Below are 21997 nucleotides of genomic sequence, written 5' to 3'. Positions count from 1 at the left end.
TAAACAAAATCGAAAGAAACTTTCGAAGCTTCAGAGTTCGACATCTAGGCACGAATGGACAACAGGACCTCCGTTCGCTAAAACGCGCATAACTCGAGCTACAGAACTCGGAATGACACGAAACCAAAAGCTGAAATTTTGACAACAGGAAGGGCTACGCTATGGCTCAGGCCATACAAACCCAAAAATATTTTTGGACACGGTACAACTCCAAATATGTTTCGGCCACTACAAAAAATAGGGTTTCCCAAACTTTTCTTCGATCTAAATTAATTCCTAGGTATTCTTAGGTGATATCTAGGGTAAAACAATGCTCGGAAATTTTTTAGAAATTGCTATGCTACTAGGTGCTTTTGGGTCCAAACTTTAAGCTAAAAAATCAATGCTAAAATCTTTGAAAACAAATTTGACAGGGTCGTATATCGGGGCATTTATAGCAACTAATTCTAAAGGCACTAAGCAAGATCAAGACTTTTTGAATCAAAAAGTAAATTCACAAAGAAAATGAGTTTCAGGATTTAAAACTCAGATCTACGGGGACTCGGTGCAAATCCGAACAAATCGACAACGATTATAGCATGTTGGGTTAGTGGGGAAGATAGTTTAAAAGAAAAATCAAAGCTATCGGACATTTTGACATTTTGCCCCAAACTTTGAGCACAGAAAGACATGAGAAAACCCAACAAAAAGAAGAAACAGAAGTAAGATCAGGCATCCTTACCTCTACACCTACGCGTAGCTTCTAAAATCAGGACGATCGGGCAAAGGATGAAGAAAATCTCACACTTTCTCTCTCTAACTCACTCACGACCACACTTGGGAGAAAATGAGATATTTCTCATTTTTTCCCTTTTTATAGGTGAGGGGAAAATGGGGAAAATCAAGATTTCGCGTTTCCGGTCATTTTGGTACTTTCATTTGCTGATAAAAATTGAGTATTCGGCGATAGAATGTCGAAACTCGAATCGAGGTTCATTTAATTGAGGAAAATGTCTCAAAGATGGTGTGAGTCGATTTACGCCGAAAAACTACTTTTTGCAGTCGACGTTGGATGAAGAAACTTCCTTCTGAAGAAATATCACAAACGTCGAAAGGAATGAGGCAACGCGGATGCAAACTTCGTTAGAAGCTCTGAATAGAAAAATTCTTCATTCAGGGTCTTATTTAAAGTCCCCGAGAAGTTAAAGTCTAGCTTCGGCGGACTTCCAGGAAGCAAAACCTAACGTGCGTACAGTCCAGGTTTTCGTATCGGAAAGCTGGTCATGGGAAAAATACTCAGAGGTTCTTATTCTCCCTTTCATTCTAAAGTTCTCTTAAACAGTTTTCTAGGAGCGGATATAGTCTTTTTCGGACACTCTCGACCTTAGTCGGGTGCGAATATGACTCGCGCCATCACTCAGAATGACTATAGTGTCATCCTTAAACATACTCCGAACTTAATTATCATATAAATAATATTCGTGACTCGCAATAGAGTTCGAGTCAGGAGAATAACATAGAATATAAACACTCAATCATTTAATACAACGAAAATAGATAAATAATCTAGTTATTTATTTCCAGGTCTTACAAGGAGGATCCTTTCGAGGTCGATGTTGTTGCTGTGACACCGTCTGGACCGACACCGCCTGCTGCTGTGGATCCTACTGTCGTTGCGTCATCTTCGAGGCTCGTTGAGCCGAAGGAGGAGCATGTCGCCATGACTCTGAATCGTCTTGGGGCGTCTGTTTCCTCTCGTGGTTACCGTGTCGAACCTTTGGTTCGCATGGTTGAGGAGGAGATCGCTACTGACGTAGTCAATCTGGAGACTGGTTTGACTAGGGTGGCACGAAAGACAGTTAGGAGGGAGGCTCTGGACGTGGATGTCAATGTGCTTACTGTGGACTCAGACATGGAGGACGACTACACGAGCGAGGAGGAGGAAGAGGGCTGGGAGACCCGCTTCTTTGCATGACCTGGGTTAGGGTGTATATTCTGTAGTAGCTCTGGTTAGTTGTTGTACATTTGGGATAAGGTAGGTTCCCGACCTTTTGCTTTTTGTGTGATTCTCTGCATGGGAATCAATTAGAGTAGTCAGACGATAGGAAGTCTGAGGAGGCTGTTTTGGGCTGACTCTCTCACATTTTCAGGACTGTAATTATTGCACTTACTTTGATCACTGTTGCGTACACTTGCCTTCTGGCATACTTTCCGTCACCGTCAGGTTCTGGTGACGTTTGCGGTACAGCATGAGCTGTATCTGTTTATATATATTAGTTTATCAGGGCATGTTTGGAGTTTCATTAAGTCCACGTTGGACAAGTCTTTCATATTTATTTCTCTCACCTTTAAAAAAAAAATTCATTTTTCGCTGTTTTATTTTAATTGGTTACTAAAGTGACGCTCCGGAAATCGGGGTGTTACAAAGATGGTGAAAGTGATTTTCTCATCAGCTACCCTTTAAAGATATTGTTCCTTTTCCCACATTTATTTTCGCTTTAAAGTGGCTTGGAATGGTCTTTCCAAAATTAATGGTATTTTAGAGTCCTCATCGATATCAATTATCACGAAGTCCACCGGGAACTCGAACTCTCCTACTCTTACTAGCACATCTTCAACAACTCCCCATGGAGTCACTATGGAGCGGTTCGCTAGTTGAAGCATCATCATTGTCGGCTTCAGTTCTCCAACATTAAGTCTCTCAAACATTGGTAGGGGCATTAAGTTGACGCTTGACCCCAAATCACATAAGGCTCTCACTTCCTTTGAAGCCCCAAAATTAACAGGTAGAATTAAACTACCTGGATCCTTTAATTTGGGTGGAAGCTTCCTTTGTAGAATAGCGCTACACTCCTCAGTAAGCTCAACGATGTCATTCTCTTCACTCAACCTCCTTTTCTTTGAGAGTATCTCCTTCATGAATTTAGAATATTGAGGCATCTTTTCCAGAACTTCAGAGAATGGGAGCTCTACACGCAACTTTTTGAACATAGATATAAACTTGGAGAATTGCTTCTCCAACCTCCTCTTTGCTATGTTAGTGGGGAAATGGAGAAAATGTAAACTTATTTTCTAATTATACTTTTCTCTTTTCCTCTTCTTTTTCTTTCTGTTCTTCTTATTCTCTCCAAAAGGTTCAATATCTCCTACAAACTCATCATTGACATTATTGTTCTCTACATTTTTCTGTTCAGGCTCCCTCAAGGTAGCACCACTCCTAAGAGTTATGGCAGAACAACTTTCTTTAGAATTAATAACAGTGTCTGAAGGAAACATACCTGGGGGCCTTTCTGACATTTGCTTAGCCATCTGTCCAATCTGAGTCTCCAAATGTTTTATAGCAGCTTCATGATTTTTTAAATTGGTCTCTGATCTGTTGATGAAATTCTCCATCAGCTCTTCTAAGCTTTTCTTCCCACTACCACTGCCTTGATCCTGAGTTTGTTGAGGTCCTGAATTCTGAGACTGAAACCTTTGATTTGAATATTGCCTCTGATTATTTCCTCCTTGATTGGAGTTACTCTGTGATGACCTTATTTTAGTAGTGTTTTAGGGTCATTTCTTAGTTAGTTTTGAGTCTTTTTGTTGAGTCTCATGTAGTGTTTCATGCATTCTCGTGCATTTTTATCTTTATTGGTGTTTTTACTTTGTTTTTGTAATTTTATAGTTTTATAGGGACCTTTCTTGCATTTTAAGTAAGTTTAGGACTTGCATATCTTTTCTTCTTGAATTGAGGGTCTTTTGTGCTAATAAACTCTTGGAAATCCTAGATATTTTCCTTTCTTTGTTTCAAAGGCATGCTCACCATTGTTCTTCACACACTTATATTTCAATTGCTTATTAATTAATCACCTAAACAATCAACCTTAAAACTGAATTTTATGTGCTTTCCAACCTTGAACTTGATTCTTAAACCAAATTCACATCCCAATTCCCTGTGGTTCGATAAATTAAAATCGGGTAGATTCTGTGCACTTGCAGATTGACCAACAAGTTTTTGGCGCCGTTGCCGGGGAATTGTTTGTGGTTTTTGGTTTAAGTTTTTAGTTTGTGGTTTTATTTTTGTTTTGAACTTTGTCTAGAATTGGTGCTACTAATCTTTCTCTGTTTTAGTGTCATACTTTCAGGTTGCTCTCGAGAGAGACACCGTCATGGGTGGCCATATGATGGAGGAGGAGATGCAAGCCCATATTGAGGCGAGAATCCAAGAGGGTATCACCCTCCGGTTACGTGAACAAGAAGTTGAGAATGCCAACCGGTCTCTTCGGGAACTCACTTCAGCTACTATGAGTTATGACTATCCCGGGAGCATTGTTTTTCCCGAGGGAGTTGGAAACTTTGAGTTGAGACCGACATTCATCAACTTTGTGAGCCAAAGCCAATATGGTGGAGGTGCCCTGGAAGATCCTCACGCTCACATGGAGAGGTTCATCCGGAATTGCAACACTTACCGTGTGAACAATGTTCCGGCGGATGCAATTCGGTTGAGCTTGTTTCCATTTTCTTTGAAGGAAACAGCTGAGGAGTGGCTGAATTCACAACCTCAAGGGAGTATTACTACTTGGGAAGACCTAGCGGAAAAATTTACAACAAGGTTCTTCCCAAGAGCTCTTTTGAGGAAGCAAAAAAAAGACATCATGAATTTTGTGCAAACCGCTGAAGAGAATCTCTATGAAGTTTGGGAGCGCTTCAAGAAGCACTTTAGGAAATTCCCTCAACACAATCTCACCCAAGCTGAATTGGTTGCAACGTTTTATGATGGTCTACAATACTCTTGGAGGTTTGGTTTGGACGCGGCTTCTAATGGAGAGTTCGATGCTCTTCCCCCACAAGCGGGGTATGACTTAATAGAAAAGATGGCAGCGAGAGCCATGAACTCTGAAAATGATCGCCAAACCCGAAGGAGTATGTTTGAAGTTGAAGCTTATGACAAGCTCTTGGCCTCACAACAAGCAACTCTCCGAACGAATAGCGGAGATTCAAAATCACAAAAAGGTGACCAAGGTGGTCGATGCTAGTGTAGCCAAAGTGGAGTGTGTGACTCGTGGAGGGCCTTGTTGTTCCTTTGTTATGTTGTCTGCATTTTAGCTAAGTTAAGTTTTTGGCCAACATGTCGGACCCGATGTCACAACATCTTGCCTGTGACATCTGTCCCTGCGAAACCTGCAATGAGTTGCCTAGGTTTTCTGTGAAGCTTCGTTCTGATTGGTGATCAAGATAAGGTATTTCTGGAAGCTTCTGTGCGCCGTCCCAGGATTATATTATTATGTAATCAAATCGGTTTCAAAGATTTGATTTGAGGTTTGTGGGAGTTTTATTTCTGGAATAGGAAACTTTATATTGAAGATTCGTCTGCAGATATGTTTCCTACTAACTCCTTGAGTTTTGTGTGGACCTGTGCTCGTCCAAGCCCATCGAAGACAAGGCCTGGATGACTGCTATATATGAAGACCGAAACCTAGTGTTAGGTAGAGAGCTTCTGTTGAGTAAAACTAGGGTTTACTCTTGTCTGTGTTCACACTTGTTGTTCTCTCAGCTTATTCATGTATTGATTCTTTTGCTAAGAGTTGATTTTTAGTTGTTTGATCATGAGATCTGTCTTTGCTCTTGTGTTGAGCTATTGAATCACTGTGGCAGTGATTGAGAGAAAGTGAGAGGGGCTCTCATACTTAGGGGGAGGACTAAGTATTAATCACTTGTAGAGATAGGTAGAAAAGGCTGGGAACTGGGGCAGTTCTGTTAAGACCTTTTGTGTACAATTTATCTGAATAGTGGATTATCTTTCTCTTGGGTGAAAACCCTCCAGACGTAGGTGATTTTGCACCGAATTGGGTTAAAAATCCTGTGTGTCTTGTCTCAGTTTATGTTCTTTACTTTGCATATTCAATTAACTGTTTTGTGTATTATGTTATACAAGATATCTTAGACATAAGACATCTGGTAGAACATCTGTCCGCGTGTGCCAGAATTTCAGTTGGCATCAGAGCAGGCACCTTGTTCTGATTGGGTGAGCTCCAGGGATTTACTATTCTGGTATCATGGACAACGACAAGGATGTGGGTTCAATTCACAGGCCACCTATGCTTGATGGGACAAACTATGACTACTGGAAGGCTCGCATGGTGTACAAGTTCGTGCTCAAAGGGTGGACTCATCCAGTGCAAACCAAGGAAGGAACCACAACTACTGAACTCAAACCTGAAGTAGATTGGAGCAAGAATGAAGATGAAGAAGTTGCTGCAAACTCTAAGGCTCTAAATTCTATTTTCAATGGTGTTGACAAGAACATGTTCAGACTAATTCATACTTGTACTACTGCTAAGGATGCTTGGGAAATTCTCAAGGTTGCGCATGAAGGTACAGCCAGAGTTCGCTTATCAAGACTACAACTGCTAACTACTCAATTTGAAAATCTCAAGATGAAGGAGGAAGAAACAATCTCTGAGTTTCATATGCGTGTGCGTGATATGGCAAATGCATCTTTTGCACTAGGAGAACCCATGACATATGAGAAATTGGTCAGAAAAATCCTTAGGTCTTTACCTAAGAAATTTGACATGAAGGTCACTGCTATCGATGAGGCACAAGGCATTAGTAGCATCAAAATGGATGAACTAATTGGTTCATTGCAAAACTTTGAAATGTCAATCAATGATAGGTCTGAGAAAAAGAACAAGAGCATAGAATTTGTGTCAAATCTGGGAAAAGGAAGTCAGAATGGTGGAGGCACAAATGAAAATCTGGAAGAAGCACTAGCCTTGCTTGGGAGAAAATTCAACAAAGTCATGAGAAGATTTGACAGAGGTTCTAGACCAAGTGTCACTGACAACAGGTCTGCCACCAGCAAGGACACAGGGATGGCTCCCAAAAACAGAGAAGAAGACAGAGCAAGCAAAGTAAAAGGGGTACAAGTCTTGAATGCAAAGGTTTTGGTCATATCAGAACAGAATGTGCAACATACCTCAAAAGGCAAGAAAAAGGAATGGTGACAACATGGTCAGATGATGATTCTGAGGAAGAAAAGGAACATCCAGTAATGGGATTGACAGTAAAATACAACACTGATAGTGACTCCAGTGATGAAGAAATCTCAGATGAAGAACTTGCTGTTGCATACAAGCTCTTGTTGAAAAAATGGCATGAGGCTTGCAACTATGGCAGGAATCTGGACAAAACTGTCACAAAGCTTGAGAAGGAAAAACAAGAACTTCTAATTCTAAATGAAAAACTTCAGGAGGAAGCATCTGTCTTGAAATCCAATCTGGAAGGTATGGTTAAATATGTACGCATATTGAATAATAGAACTGATATGTTTGATCTCATGCTAGAAACATCAAAAACCTCCAGAGATGTGAAAGGACTGGGATATGTGAGTGACTCTACACCAGATGATGACAAGAAGGTCACTCATCAGTTTGTTCCTGCTAAAAGGAAAACTGAATTTCACATGTCAAACCCGATGTCACAACATGGTGTCAAACATGTGTACTCTCATATTCCATATGCTTATTCTCAAGCACAGAAAAGAAACAAAACCGGATGGAAATGTCACCATTGTGGGAAGTATGGCCACATAAAACCTTATTGCTACAGGCTACATGGGTTTCCAAAAAGAAGTTCAGCTACATCTAACTCTAATGAGTTAAAGAAGAAGAAGTGGAAGCCTAAGATCAACACATCGTCCTTAGTTGCATATACCTCTCTGAGAGCTTCTTCAAAAGAGGATTGATACTTTGATAGTTGGTGTTCCAGGCATATGACTGGAGTAAAGAATTATCTTGGTGATGTAAAACCACACTCCACTAGTTATGTTACTTTTGGTGATGGTTCACAAGGAAAAATCAAAGGATCCGGAAAGCTTGTTAGTAGTGGATCTTCAGAGCTGGATGATGTCTTGCTAGTAGAAGGTCTAGCAGCAAATCTGATAAGCATAAGTCAGCTATGTGACTTGGATCTAGATGTTACATTCTAAAAACTGGATGTCAAGTAACAGATGGAAATGGTGAAGTTGTCATGAGAGGTGCAAGGTCAAAGGTCAAAGGATAATTGCTACATGTGGATCTCTCAGTACAAATCTATGTCCTCAAGATGTTTGATAACCAAGGAAGAGGAAGTCAAGCTATGGCACCAAAAGCTTGGACATCTAAATCTAACAAGCATGAGGAAGATAATCTCAAAGGAGGCTATCAGAGGTCTACCAACCTTGAAGATAGAAGAAGGAAAAATCTGTGGGGAATGCCAAGTTGGAAAACAAACAAAAGCCTCTCACAAGAAGATGCAGCATGTGGCAACAACCAGAACACTGGAACTTATTCACATGGATCTCATGGGGCCAATGCAAGTAGAAAGTATTGGAGGAAAAAAGGTATGCTTTTGTCTGTGTTGATGACTTCTCAAGATACACCTGGGTGAATTTTATTGCAGAAAAATCAGACACGTTTGATGTGTTCAAAGGACTGTGTCAACAACTCCAGAGAGAGAAGGGTTATGGAATTGTCAAAATCAGAAGTGATCATGGCAAGGAGTTTGAAAATAGCAGATTCTCAGATTATTGTGTCAGTGAAGGAATAGGTCACGAGTTCTCAGCACCTATTACTCCTCAACAAAATAGAGTGGTGGAAAGGAAGAATAGAACATTGCAAGAATCTGCCAGAGTAATGCTGCATGCCAAGAAACTTCCTTATCACTTCTGGGCTGAAGCAATGAATACAGCTTGCTACATTCACAATCGGGTGGCCATTAGGTCTGAAACTACTTCCACCTTGTATGAGTTGTGGAAAGGGAGAAAACCTACTGTAAAATACTTTCATGTTTTTGGAAGTAAATGTTACATACTAGCTGATCGAGAGCAAAGAAGAAAGATGGATCCAAAGAGTGATGAAGGTATTTTTCTAGGATACTCTACAAACAGCAGGGCATATAGAGTCTACAACTCACGCACCAAGACAATGATGGAATCCATAAATGTAGTGGTTGATGATAAATTGGAAGAAACTGAAGTTACATAGGATGTTGAAGAAGATCTTCCACCTCAATCCGTTGTCAGACCACATGTCACTGACATCGCTTCAGACAGTGAAACTGAAGATGAAGATGAAAGCACTTCACCACAGAACAAAGGACCCTTTATCAGAATTCAGAAGATTCATCCAAAGGAAAACATTATAGGAGATCTTAACACAGGAGTAACTACAAGGTCCAGAGAAATCATTGCAAATGGTTGTTTCATCTCAAAAATTGAACCCAAGAACGTCAAGGAAGCCCTCACAGATGAATACTGGATAAATGCTATGTAGGAAGAGTTGGCTCAGTTTAAAAGAAATGATGTGTGGAATCTAGTGCCTAGACCAGATGGTGTAAATGTCATAGGTACCAAGTGGATTTTCAGAAACAAGTCAGATGAAAGTGGCAATGTCACCAGAAATAAGGTCAGGCTTGTAGCTCAAGGGTATACTCAGATTGAAGGAATGGACTTTGATGAAACCTTTGCACTTGTGGCTAGATTAGAATCCATTAGACTTTTGCTTGGAGTGGCATGTCTTCTGAAGTTCCGATTGTTTCAAATGGATGTTAAAAGTCCTTTCTTGAATGGTTATTTGAATGAAGAAGTCTATGTCGAACAGCCAAAAGGGTTCACTGACTCAACTTATCCAGAACACGTGTACAAGTTGAAAAAGGCACTATATGGATTAAAACAGGCACCAAGAGCTTGGTATGAAAGACTTACTGAATTTCTAACTAGCAATGGTTACAACAAAGGTGGAATTGATAAGACTTTATTTGTAAAGAGTGTCAAAGGAAAATTGATGATTGCGCAGATATATGTTGATGACATTGTCTTTGGCGGCATGTCAGACCAGATGGTAGAACATTTTGTCAAACAAATGAAATCTGAGTTTGAGATGAGTATGGTAGGGGAACTAAACTACTTTCTAGGCTTGCAAGTGAAACAGATGGAGGACTCTATGTTCATTTCTCAGAGTAAGTATGCTAAGGAATTGGTTAAAAAATTTGGTCTGGAAAATGCAACACACAAGAGAACTCCTGCAGCAACTCATGTCAAACTGACTAAGGATGAGAATGGAATAAATGTTGATCAAAGCTTATATAGAAGCATGACTGGAAGTTTGCTGTATCTCACTACTAGCAGACCTGTCATTGCCTTCTCAGTTGGAGTTTGTGCTAGGTATCAAGCTGCACCTAAGGAAAGTCATCTTCTACTAGTCAAGAGGATCATCAAGTACATCGGTGGAACTATTGACTATGGTATTTTTTATGCTCACAACACTGATCCTAAGTTGATAGGATATTGTGATGCAGATTGGGCAGGAAATGCAGATGATAGAAAAAGCACCTCAGGGGGTTGTTTCTTCTTGGGAAATAATCTCATCTCTTGGTTCAGCAAAAAGCAAAATTGTGTTTCCTTATCCACAGCTGAGGCAGAGTACATTGCTGCTGGGAGTGGTTGCACCCAATTGATGTGGATGAAACAAATGTTGAAGGAATATGATGTCAAACAAGATGTCATGACATTGTTCTGTGACAACCTGAGTGCTATCAACATTTCCAAAAATCCAATTCAGCATAGTAGAACCAAACACATTGATATCCGTCATCATTTCATTAGAGAATTAGTGGAAGAAAAGATTATCACTCTTGAACATGTGGAAACTAATTTGCAGTTAGCAGACATTTTTACAAAAGCATTGGATGCGGCAAAATTTGAGAAATTACGAGGAAAGTTAGGGATTTGTGTCGTAACTGACTTGTAGCAGTTAATGACACTTGTCACGGGCAACATCTATATTTCTCATTATATAACTGTCCATGATCGCGTATTGGGATTCCTCAATTCTTTTCAGTATTTTATCCAAAAGTGTGACTGTTTTCTCTCTCTAGCCTTCAACGGTTATTTTTCAGTTTTCTCTACAGTTCACTTCACAATTTCTCATGATTCTGGCAAAAAGAAGAAGGGAGGCTCCAAGATCATTACCCCAGAACACAATGTGAAGATTGTGAGTGTCACTGCATCGTTGTCAAATCCCTCTAGGGTTCCCCATAAAGCTGCAAGTGATATCCATGCTCCAACTGGATCAGCCAAACCAAGAAGAAGAAGCCTTCGTATCAAGCATGTAGCTCCTAAGAGAGGACCCAGTAAGAATTTGGGTATACAAAATATTTCTGATGATGAGGATGATCAAAATCCAAATCTTCCAGATGTTGTGAATCAAGAAGCGAATGAGGCTCTTGAGAAGCTTGCAAATGTAGCTACTGCTGCGAATGTTGAACCAGATGTTGAACTGACACATCAATCCTCTCCCTCTGGTTCTATTGTCAAGTCTCAAGCTTCTAGTCAAACGGAGCACGATGAGGATGAAACCTCTGCACATTAAGTTTCTTTCTCTGAGGAGGTTCTTGTTCGGAAAACCCCCACTTCATCCACCAAAAAGGGTAAAGAAAAGAAGGTGATTGCATCTGATGAAGACTCTGATGGAGCATTGCTCATCAAAAAGGTCCCTGTTCCTGTTAGTGGTGTCAAGAAGAAGGATGCAAACATAACGAAGCAGAAGAATGTAGGATCTGCTGCTAAATCTTCAAAGATTTCCAGAGGTTCTCATATTCCAAAATTTGGGAAGGAGACAAAGACATACAAGAAGTCAGAATCTTCTACTGGAAAGAAAAGAAGACATGTGTCTGATCCTGACTCCGAGGATGATGTCGAGTCAGATGTCCCAGACATCTCCACCACTGCCAGAAAACGGATGAAAGGTAAGAAAATTCCTCAACATGTTCCTGATGCTCCCGTGGACAATGTGTCCTTTCATTTTCCAGACTCTGCTCAGAGATGGAAATATGTGGTTCAAAGGAGGCTTGCTATTGAAAGGGAACTACATGAAGATGCCTTGGAACTCAAGGAAATTATGGAAGTTATCTCTGTTGCTGGTTTGATGAAGACTGTCAAGGATCTTGGCAGATGTTTTAACAAGCTTGTTAGGGAGTTCATTGTGAACATCCCTGGTGATTGTGATGATGCTTCCAGTGCTGAGTACAGGAAAGTGTTTGTGAGGGGGAAGTGCAACAACTTCTCTCCTGAAGTGATCAATGAGTTTTTGGGCAGAAGCCCTGTTGCTGTGGCTCAGGGGGAGCCTGATTTGAATAGGGTTGCTACCACCCTTACTGGGAAGTTGGTCAGGAAGTGGCCTACGAAGGGATTGCTTCCATTTGGGAGGCTTACTGCCAAATATGCTGTTCTCTACAAGATTGGTACTGCCAATTGGATGGCCACCAATCACTTGTCTGGTGTGACTCCACCTCTGGCCAGAATGCTTTATTTGGTTGGAACTGGGGGTGAGTTTGATTTTGGAAAGCTGGTTTTTTAGCAGACTCTCAAGCATGCTGGATCATATGCTATGAAGTTGCATATTCTGTTTCCTTGTCTTCTCTCAGAGATCATTGCATATCAACAACCTAACATTGTGAGGGCTGATGAATCTCAAGGTAAGAAGCCCCTGCCTCTCAAGTTTGATTTCCGGTTGTTTGCTGGGACACATGTTCCAGACATTGTGCTCTCTGCAGCAAAGGGAACTGCCAGTGCCAGTGGCACTAAGGCAATTTGTAACACCCTCTAATTCCCTTGTTTATTTTAAACTTTCATCAGAGTGATTATACGCATATTCAAAGAGAGCATTACAAAAATATTCCAAGACTACATATCTCCTCAATAACATATGTCACGTTCTCAAACTTTAGATCAAAATATTTCATAAAATAATCATACTTCATCTTTTATGCATTGCACAACGGAAATAAATAGAATCATCAAAAAATCATCTTCCAGACATACTTCAATAAAAAAAATTCAGTAAAAGAAGTATAGGCATTATGGCCATCCAAAAACGTCAACTCCATGTAACTCAAGTTTACAAAAGAAATAACCAAAAAGAGTTGTCAATTACTCTCATCAAAATAATTTATTAAACCACGTCCCCCAATGTTACATACAGAGCAATTGACCCTCATACTACTAGATAACTATCTAAATAGCAGTATATAGCTCTCTGTCTACTTCTCATGAGATGCTCCACTAGCACCTGTACCTGTACGATGTCGCATAGAACATTATTCCAACAGAAGGGTGAGAACTTCATCATATAATTAAGCATAATAACAGGTAACGAAAGAACAATACAGAAGTTTACATTATAAAAACTTTCTCTTCACAATAATACTTTCCTTACTCATTATTTCCAAAGACAGTTCTACTTAGCAACTTTGTTCCACAATAAAATATCTTTAACAAAGTAAACGTCATCCAAACTTTTACTAACAACATCATTCACAGATATTCACCATAAACAACTATCACAGTTCTTATATTTCTTCCATCACATAGGACCACTAAAAAACGTGAGACTCAATGTGTGACTCTAATGCACATGCATGTGGTACCAATTGTTAACCTTAGCGGTATCACCGCGTTCACACAGAACAGTTAACCACCAAATAAAGTCTATCAGACTTCCAGAACTACCCCGGTTTAGGGACATTCTCTAGCTCCGCAGTAACTAGCAGACATACCTCTGTCACCGGGTTCTGGAACACTCTCTAGCACCGCAGTAACTAGCAGACATGTCTATTGACTGTATGAAGTGTATTTGTGCAAACATCTCAACTCTATACATGCATTATATAGCATATTTCTTCATCACTTTCCATAATGAAAATCTCATCATATTTGCTCAAACAACACTTCAACCTGTTATCAAATAATCACATTTGCAAAACAGCAATACAACAATTCTCACTTCATTAACAACTAATTCCAATAATTCATCTTAGTGAATTCAAAATATTCATTTTCACCAATTCAAATAAATCACCATAATCCATATATCCAAAATTCAAAAGAGTACCCAAATTAAATAACAGATACAGTAATAATTTTCTGAAAAACAAGTACTGTAATCCGTTTTCTGAAAAACAGCAGACACATCGGTCACTAAAAACGATCTCCAGGACTCATTACTAAACTAAAAATTACGTTCTTTACACGCATAGAAAACTGATTAAAAACCCTACAATTTCTTAGTTTACCAAATTTTCATTGGAACGCTAGAACTGGGTGATATCAGACCACGAAGTTCGCTGTCCAGCACAGAAACTGACAGAAACAGCAGGTACATCGGTCACTAAAACCGATCTCTAGAACTCATTACTAAACCAAAAATTACGTTCTTTACACGCCTGGAAAGCCGATTAAAAACCCTACAATTTCTTAGTTTACCAAATTTTTATTTGAATGCTAGAACTGGGTGATATCGGACCAAGAAGTTCCCTGTCCAGCACAGAAAACTGACAGAAACACTTCTACCTCAAAATTAAATTTCGAAAATTCCGAATTCAGGGTTCCTAGGCATGGCTCTACATCAACCTATCATCATACTACAATAATAGGATAAAGCTCACACCCTTACCGTGATTGATGATGAACCCTAGTTCTCTTCCTTTCCTCTTCCTTCTTCTTTCACGCGTCCTCTTCTTTCTTTTTCTTCTTCTTTCACGCGTCCTCTTCTTTCTTTTCTTTAGTTGCTTCCTCATCCTTATTAAACCATCTAAACCTAATTCCTCAAGGGCTAAACTAAAAATCCTAAAATCTCTCCTAGTCCTTGTCTCTATTTTTAATCCTAACTTTCACCCCCTAACTCTCTTCCATTTCATAAAACACACCCAGCATCACAAAAAAATATTTTATTTCATTAAAGTATTATCATATCACCTATTAAACCACCATACAATATAATCTTAATTAAAATAAAATACCAACATTATTTTATTTAAAAATGGGGTGTTACAACTCTCCCCCACTTTAAGAATTTTCGCCCTCGAAAATTTCCTTAAACGAACAATTCGGGGTAGGACTCCCTCATCTGACTCTCAAGCTCCAATGAAATAAAGAATGCATCACACCCATAATAATAATGGCAATCAAAGATGTACCATTAATAAAGCACGTACCTCGAATTAGTCTATCCTCAGCAGTAGTCTCAGCACCAGATAAAGCAAACACCTTCCCCCTTGCAGGATCCTTCTTGGATTTGTCACAATTAGTACTGATGTGACCTTGCTCTCCACATTTGTAGCATGCCACAGTTTTACCTTCTCGACACTCAAAGGATTTGTGGCCCAGCTTGCCACACTTAAAGCATGTTGCTTCTGAATTGGGACATTCAGGAGAACGATGTCCTTCAACACCACACTTGTAGCACCTAACCGGATTAGGAGCTCCTCCCCCACTCGGCTTCTTGTCATGACCAGCTTCTTGTTTACCCTTATCAGCAGGATTCCCATACGGTTTCCCTCTGAATTGCCCCTTTTCTTTCTTCTCTTTCAAAGACTTGTAGTGAGCAGCACTTTCCCTGCTATCCTCATCATATATCCTACTCCTGTTAACCAGATCAGAAAATCGGATAATCTGTTGATATCCCACAGCCTTCTTGATCTCAGGTCTCAAACCATTCACAAACTTGTTACACTTAGATCTCTCCGCTTCGGCAGTATTGTAGTGGGGACAAAACTTAATCAATTCCTCAAACTTTGTAGCATACTCCGCCAGGGTTCCATTACCCTGCTTCAGTTCAAGAAACTCAATTTCCTGCTTTCCACGCACATCTTCTGGATAGTACTTCTCCAGAAATGCACCCTTGAAAAGATCCCAAGTAATCTCCATCCCATCACCTTCAAACCTCTGAACAGTGTTGTCCCACCAATCTTCAGCTTCTTTCTCAAGCATATGGGTGCCAAACTGCACCTTCTGCGCATCAGTACAATTCATGACTCGAAAGATCTTCTCAATTGCTTTCAGCCATGCCTGTGCTTTGTCAGGGTCGTATGCTCCTTCAAAGGTTGGCGGATTGTTCCTCTGAAACTTTCCCAAAGCACGGAATTCATCCTGATTATGGTTCCCAAGGTTCGCTTGCTGACCTTGCCCAATGGCGCCAGCCAACATTGCCAATGCCTCAACGATAGCTTCATCATTCCTTCCGGCAACCATTTTCCTGAATCTCCAAACAGCCAACACCTCTTATCAAACAACAGCTCGATAGTGCTACTTACACATATCGAGTATCAGCAAGTATTAGAATATATATTATACTAAAAACTTGGTCACTGACCAACCATTGCTCTGATACCACTAATGTAACACCCTCTAATCCCCCTGTTTATTTTAAACTTACATCAGAGTGATTATACGCATATCCAAAGAGAGCATTACAAAAATATTCCAAGACTACATATCTCCTCAATAACATATGTCACGTTCTCAAACTTTAGATCAAAATATTTCATAAAATAATCGTACTTCATCTTTTATGCATTGCACAACGGAAATAAATAGAATCATCAAAAAATCATCTTCCAGACATACTTCAATAAAAAAAATTCAGTAAAAGAAGTATAGGCATTATGGCCAACCAAAAATGTCAACTCCATGTAACTCAAGTTTACAAAAGAAATAACCAAAAAGAGTTGTCAATTACTCTCATCAAAATAATTTATTAAACCACGTCCCCCAATGTTACATACAGAGCAATTGACCCTCATACTACTAGATAACTATCTAAATAACAGTATATAGCTCTCTGTCTACTTCTCATGAGATGCTCCACTAGCACCTGTACCTGTACGATGTCGCATAGAACATCATTCCAACAGAAGGGTGAGAACTTCTTCATATAATTAAGCATAATAACAGGTAATGAAAGAACAATACAGAAGTTTACATTATAAAAACTTTCTCTTCATAATAATACTTTCCTTACTCATTATTTCCAAAGACAGTTCTACTTAGCAACTTTGTTCCACAATAAAATATCTTTAACAAAGTAAACGTCATCCAAACTTTTACTAACAACATCATTCACAGATATTCACCAACAACAACTATCACAGTTCTTATATTTCTTCCATCACATAGGACAACTAAAAAACGTGAGACTCAATGTGTGACTCTAATGCACATGCATGTGGTACCAATTGTTAACCTTAGCGGTATCACCGCGTTCACACAGAACAGTTAACCACCAAATAAAGTCTATCAGACTTCCAAAACTACCCCGGTTTAGGGACATTCTCTAGCTCCGCAGTAACTAGCAGGCATACCTCTGTCACCGGGTTCTGGAACACTCTCTAGCACCGCAGTAACTAGTAGACATGTCTATTGACTGTATGAAGTGTATTTGTGCAAATATCTCAACTCTATACATGCATTATATAGCATATTTCTTCATCACTTTCCATAATGAAAATCTCATCATATTTGCTCAAACAACACTTCAACCTGTTATCAACATCTGCAAAACAGCAATACAACAATTCTCACTTCATCAACAACCAATTCCAATAATTCATCTTATTGAATTCAAAATATTCATTTTCACCAATTCAAATAAATCACCATAATCCATATATCCAAAATTCAAAAGAGTACCCAAATTAAATAACAGATACAGTAATAATTTTCTGAAAAACAAGTACAGTAATCCGTTTTCTGAAAAACAGCAGGCACATCGGTCACTAACAACGATCTCCAGGACTCATTACTAAACTAAAAATGACATTCTTTACACGCATAGAAAGCTGATTAAAAACCCTACAATTTCTTAGTTTACCAAATTTTCATTGGAACGCTAGAACTGGGTGATATCAGACCACGAAGTTCGTTGTCCAGCACAGAAACTGACAGAAACAGCAGGTACATCGGTCACTAAAAACGATCTCTAGAACTCATTACTAAACCAAAAATTACGTTCTTTACACGACTAGAAAGCCGATTAAAAACCCTACAATTTCTTAGTTTACCGAATGTTTATTTGAATGCTAGAACTGGGTGATATCGGACCAAGAAGTTCCCTGTCCAACACAGAAAACTGACAGAAACACTTCTACCTCAAAATTAAATTTCGAAAATTCCGAATTCAGGGTTCCTAGGCATGGCTCTACATCAACCTATCATCATACTACAATTATAGGATAAAGCTCACACCCTTACCGTGATTGATGATGAACCCTAGTTCTCTTCCTTTCCTCTTCCTTCTTCTTTCACGCGTCCTCTTCTTTCTTTTTCTTCTTCTTTCACGCGTCCTCTTCTTTCTTTTCTTTAGCTGCTTCCCCATCCTTATTAAACCATCTAAACCTAATTCCTCAAGGGCGAAACTAAAAATCCTAAAATCTCTCCTAGTCCTTGTCTCTATTTTTAATCCTAACTTTCACCCCCTAACTCTCTTCCATTTCATAAAACACACCCAGCATCGCAAAAAAATATTTTATTTCATTAAAGTATTATTATATCACCTATTAAACCACCATACAATATAATCTTAATTAAAATAAAATACCAACATTATTTTAATTAAAAACGGGGTGTTACACAGTTGGTTCTAGCAAGGAAGGCATCTTGGCTGAGTTGAAGGCGGTCTCCAAGTCTCTTGGTGACACTATTCAGGCTTGCAAGGTCAGAAAACTCAATGTTGATCAACTCATCAAGGCTATGTCAGATGTTGCAACTGTTGTTGCTGAGGAAGAAAGTGAAGAAGAAGAAGCTGAAGCTGTTGCTGGTGAAGAAGCAGATGCTGCGACTGAGGAGGCTGTAGAGGAAGAAGAAGAGGAAGACAATGAAGATGAAGATGAAGAGGATGTCACTGGTTCTCAGCGTTCTAAAACTCAGAGCACATCTCTTTGATCTATTTTTTCCTTTGGCTGTATTTGAGCCCTGTGTGGCTATATGCGCTCCTTATTTGCTCCTGGTCTGTATAATTCTTGAATATGGTGCTGCTGACTTCTGTAGATAGCTCTGGTAAGCCCTTAGACGTTATTCTGTTATGACTACCTTTGCCAAATTATGCTAATAAGGGGGAGTAATTAGTATTTGGTTATCTCTGGTATTTGGTAGCTGGTCTGTTATAGCTTTCTGCTATTGTAGTTTGGTAGTTTCTTGCTACTGTGCAGTTGTGTGTTCTATACAAACAACATCTTGTTGTTTGTGATAGTTGATTGTGTGCTGCTGTGCTAAACTCTGATATGGTATTCTGCTGCACTGAGAATGGTTATGAGATGGAAATGTGCATAGCTAATGCTACTAGCTATGTTGATGTGTAAGCTACCTTGTTTGTTGGATGCTCTTCTATGATGATTCAAGTGTTTTTAGAGTTCCAAGTTGTTGAAGAGTTCTTTATGGTAGTGGATTGTATTAGCTAAAATTTAACAAAGGGGGAGATTGTTGTTCCTTTGTTATGTTGTCTGCATTTTAGCCAAGTTAAGTTTTTGGCCAACATGTCGGACCCGATGTCACAACATCTTGCCTGTGACATCTGTCCCTGCGAAACCTGCAATGAGTTGGCTAGGTATTCTGTGAAGCTTCGTTCTGATTACTTGGTGATCAAGATAGGGTATTTCTGGAAGCTTCTGTGCGCCGTCCCAGGATTATATTATTATGTAATCAAATCGGTTTCAAAGATTTGATTTGAAGTTTGTGGGAGTTTTATTTCTGGAATAGGAAACTTTATATTGAAGATTCGTCTGCAGATTTGTTTCCTACTAACTCCTTGAGTGTTGTGTGGACCTGTGCTCGTCCAAGCCCATTGAAGACAAGGCCTGGATGACTGCTATATATGAAGACCGAAACCTAGTTTTAGGTAGAGAGCTTCTGTTGAGTAAAACTAGGGTTTACTCTTGTCTGTGTTCACACTTGTTGTTCTCTCATCTTATTCATGTATTGATTCTTTTGCTGAGAGTTGATTTTTAGTTGTTTGATCATGAGATCTGTCTTTGCTCTTGTGTTGAGCTATTGAATCACTGTGGCAGTGATTGAGAGAAAGTGAGAGGGGCTCTCATACTTAGGGGGAGGACTAAGTATTAATCACTTGTAGAGATAGGTAGAAAAGGCTGTGAACTGGGGCAGTTCTGTTAAGACCTTTTGTGTACAATTTCTCTGAATAGTGGATTATCTTTCTCTTGGGTGAAAACCCTCCAGACGTAGGTGATTTTGCACCGAACTGGGTTAACAATCCTTTGTGTCTTGTCTCAGTTTATGTTCTTTACTTTGTATATTCAATTAACTGTTTTGTGTATTATGTTATACAAGATGTCTTAGACATCTGGTAGAACATCTGTTCGCGTGTGCCAGAATTTCAGGCCTCATGTTATTAATTTTTGTACCATGACTAGTCAAGGTTTCCAAGATCAAATCTCAGGACTATCTCACCAAGACTAAGAGCAAGTTTGTGAAAATGGTGGCAAGAAGAGCTTAGAAGAAATATTGGAGAGCTTCATCAACTGCACGGTGAGCAACTATAAGAACCAAGAGGTGGCTATCAAGAACTTGGAGAGTAAATTTGGCCAGCTGACCAAGCAAATAGCCGAGATACCTCAAGGTAAGTTTTCTCCCGATTCTTTAATCTTATGTAAACAAGAAAATTCTGCTGTGGTTACGACTAGGAGTGGGAGAGTGTTACTTGAGACAAAAAAACAAGTTAAGGGAGAGAAAAATGAGAAAGTGGAGCAAGAATATGAGGGTGCTACGGAGAAGAGAGTGAGTGAACCTGTGAAAGAAAGAGTTGTGAGCACTCCTTCTCCTGAACTTAGCAAGATTCCATTCCCCAAGGCTTTGTTTAAGAAAAATCTGGATAAACAGTTTTCTAAGTTTTTGGTGGTTCTTAAGAAACTCCACATCAATATTCCTTTTTCTGAAGCCTTGGCGCAAATGCCTATCTACGCTAAGTTCATGAAGGATATCCTAAGTAAAAGAAGGAAGTTGAGTGAGGTTGATGAAACTATCATGATGACCGAGGAGTGTAGTGTCATTTTGCAAAGAAAAATGCCTAAGAAGAGAACGGATCCTGGGAGTTTTACTATCCCAGTGGATATTGAGGGGTTGACTGTTGTTGAAGCCTTGTGCGACTTAGGAGCGAGCATCAACTTGATGCCGCTTAGCATGTTTAGGAGGTTGAACTTAGGTGAGGTTACCCCAACTATGATCTCTTTGCAAATGGCGAACCGATCCCTAAAAACACCATATGGGATTGTGGAAGATGTGATGGTTAAGGTTGATAAGTATGTGTTCCATGTGGAATTTGTGGTGCTGGACATGGAGGAGGATGCAAAGATTCCTCTCATTCTAGGATGACCCTTCTTATCCACTGGTAGGGCTAAGATTGATGTTGATAAGGGTCAGCTCATTCTCCGAGTTGGTAAGGACAAGGTATGTAACACCCCGATTTCGGTGGCGTCACTTTAGTAACCAAAATAAACTTAATGCGGAAAAAACGTGAATATTTTTTTTTTATAATAACTAAGACAAGACTGAATTAAATAAAACCCAAATGCGAAAAGTAATAAAACTAATATACAATATATAAACAGCCCCCGCTGTAAGTAACAACCTCGTCACGAGTAACCTCCAGTGACGGAAAGAAAACTGTAACGCCCGTAGGCAATATGTACAAACCAAATAAAAAGGTGAAGTGTCCGCAACACCATCCCTCAAAACTGAGAATAAGTCAGCCCAGATGGCCTAAAACAAGACCTCCTAAGTCCAACCAACTCCCTGTGATTCCCGTAAAGAAACCACACAAAAAGCTATAGGTGGGAAACTACCCTGTTCCCAAAGGAACAAATGATGTTCAGAGCTAGGACTCTACTCCTACACTAATCCCATCCCGAGGAGCTCACACTAACACTCAATCCTACATGCTAGCATGATCGTCGTCCGAATTCGAAATCCAGAACGACCTAGTCTACATACATCATCTGTCCTCCTCTCGCAACCGCGATACGCTCCAGTTCCTGCATCTCAACCCTAGTTCCTCCCGAAGGATGAACCATCATGAATCAGCCCGCCAAAGACATCTGACAAAGGGCGTTTGTTCGCCAAAGCACACACAGAAGACGCGAGGGTCAACTCCAAAGAATTATGTAAATAATAGCACCGATAGATACAGATAATAGAATAGCCACTTAGGCT

At 39.6% G+C, this 21997-nt stretch overlaps 2 protein-coding genes, 1 long non-coding RNA gene and 1 other non-coding gene across 4 annotated transcripts; all 4 read right to left on the bottom strand.

The window, feature by feature from the left end:
* Positions 1–2466: 2466 nt before the first annotated feature.
* LOC130719431 (uncharacterized) lies at positions 2467–2970 on the bottom strand. Its single transcript, XM_057570060.1, has one exon. It carries the CDS (start codon positions 2968–2970, stop codon positions 2467–2469), a length of 504 nt encoding a protein of 167 aa, XP_057426043.1.
* A 1628-nt stretch (positions 2971–4598) lies between these two features.
* LOC130721629 (small nucleolar RNA R71) lies at positions 4599–4705 on the bottom strand. The gene has a single exon (XR_009013555.1). It is a non-coding gene; the product is annotated as a small nucleolar RNA R71 (small nucleolar RNA).
* An 8096-nt stretch (positions 4706–12801) lies between these two features.
* Positions 12802–14682, bottom strand: LOC130718504 (uncharacterized). The gene is made up of 2 exons (XR_009012700.1): positions 14454–14682; positions 12802–13076 (listed from the first exon to the last, which is right to left on the bottom strand). It is a non-coding gene; the product is annotated as an uncharacterized LOC130718504 (long non-coding RNA).
* Positions 14683–14902: 220 nt separating this feature from the next.
* On the bottom strand, positions 14903–16030 carry LOC130719430 (uncharacterized). The gene has a single exon (XM_057570059.1). It carries the CDS (start codon positions 16028–16030, stop codon positions 14903–14905), a length of 1128 nt encoding a protein of 375 aa, XP_057426042.1.
* Positions 16031–21997: the final 5967 nt, after the last annotated feature.

The sequence above is a fragment of the Lotus japonicus genome, chromosome 5 (assembly GCF_012489685.1).
Source record: "Lotus japonicus ecotype B-129 chromosome 5, LjGifu_v1.2".
Taxonomy (NCBI): domain Eukaryota; kingdom Viridiplantae; phylum Streptophyta; class Magnoliopsida; order Fabales; family Fabaceae; genus Lotus; species Lotus japonicus.
The sequence above is the reverse complement of the archived record's forward strand: the minus strand, read 5'-3'. Positions and strand labels throughout refer to the sequence as shown.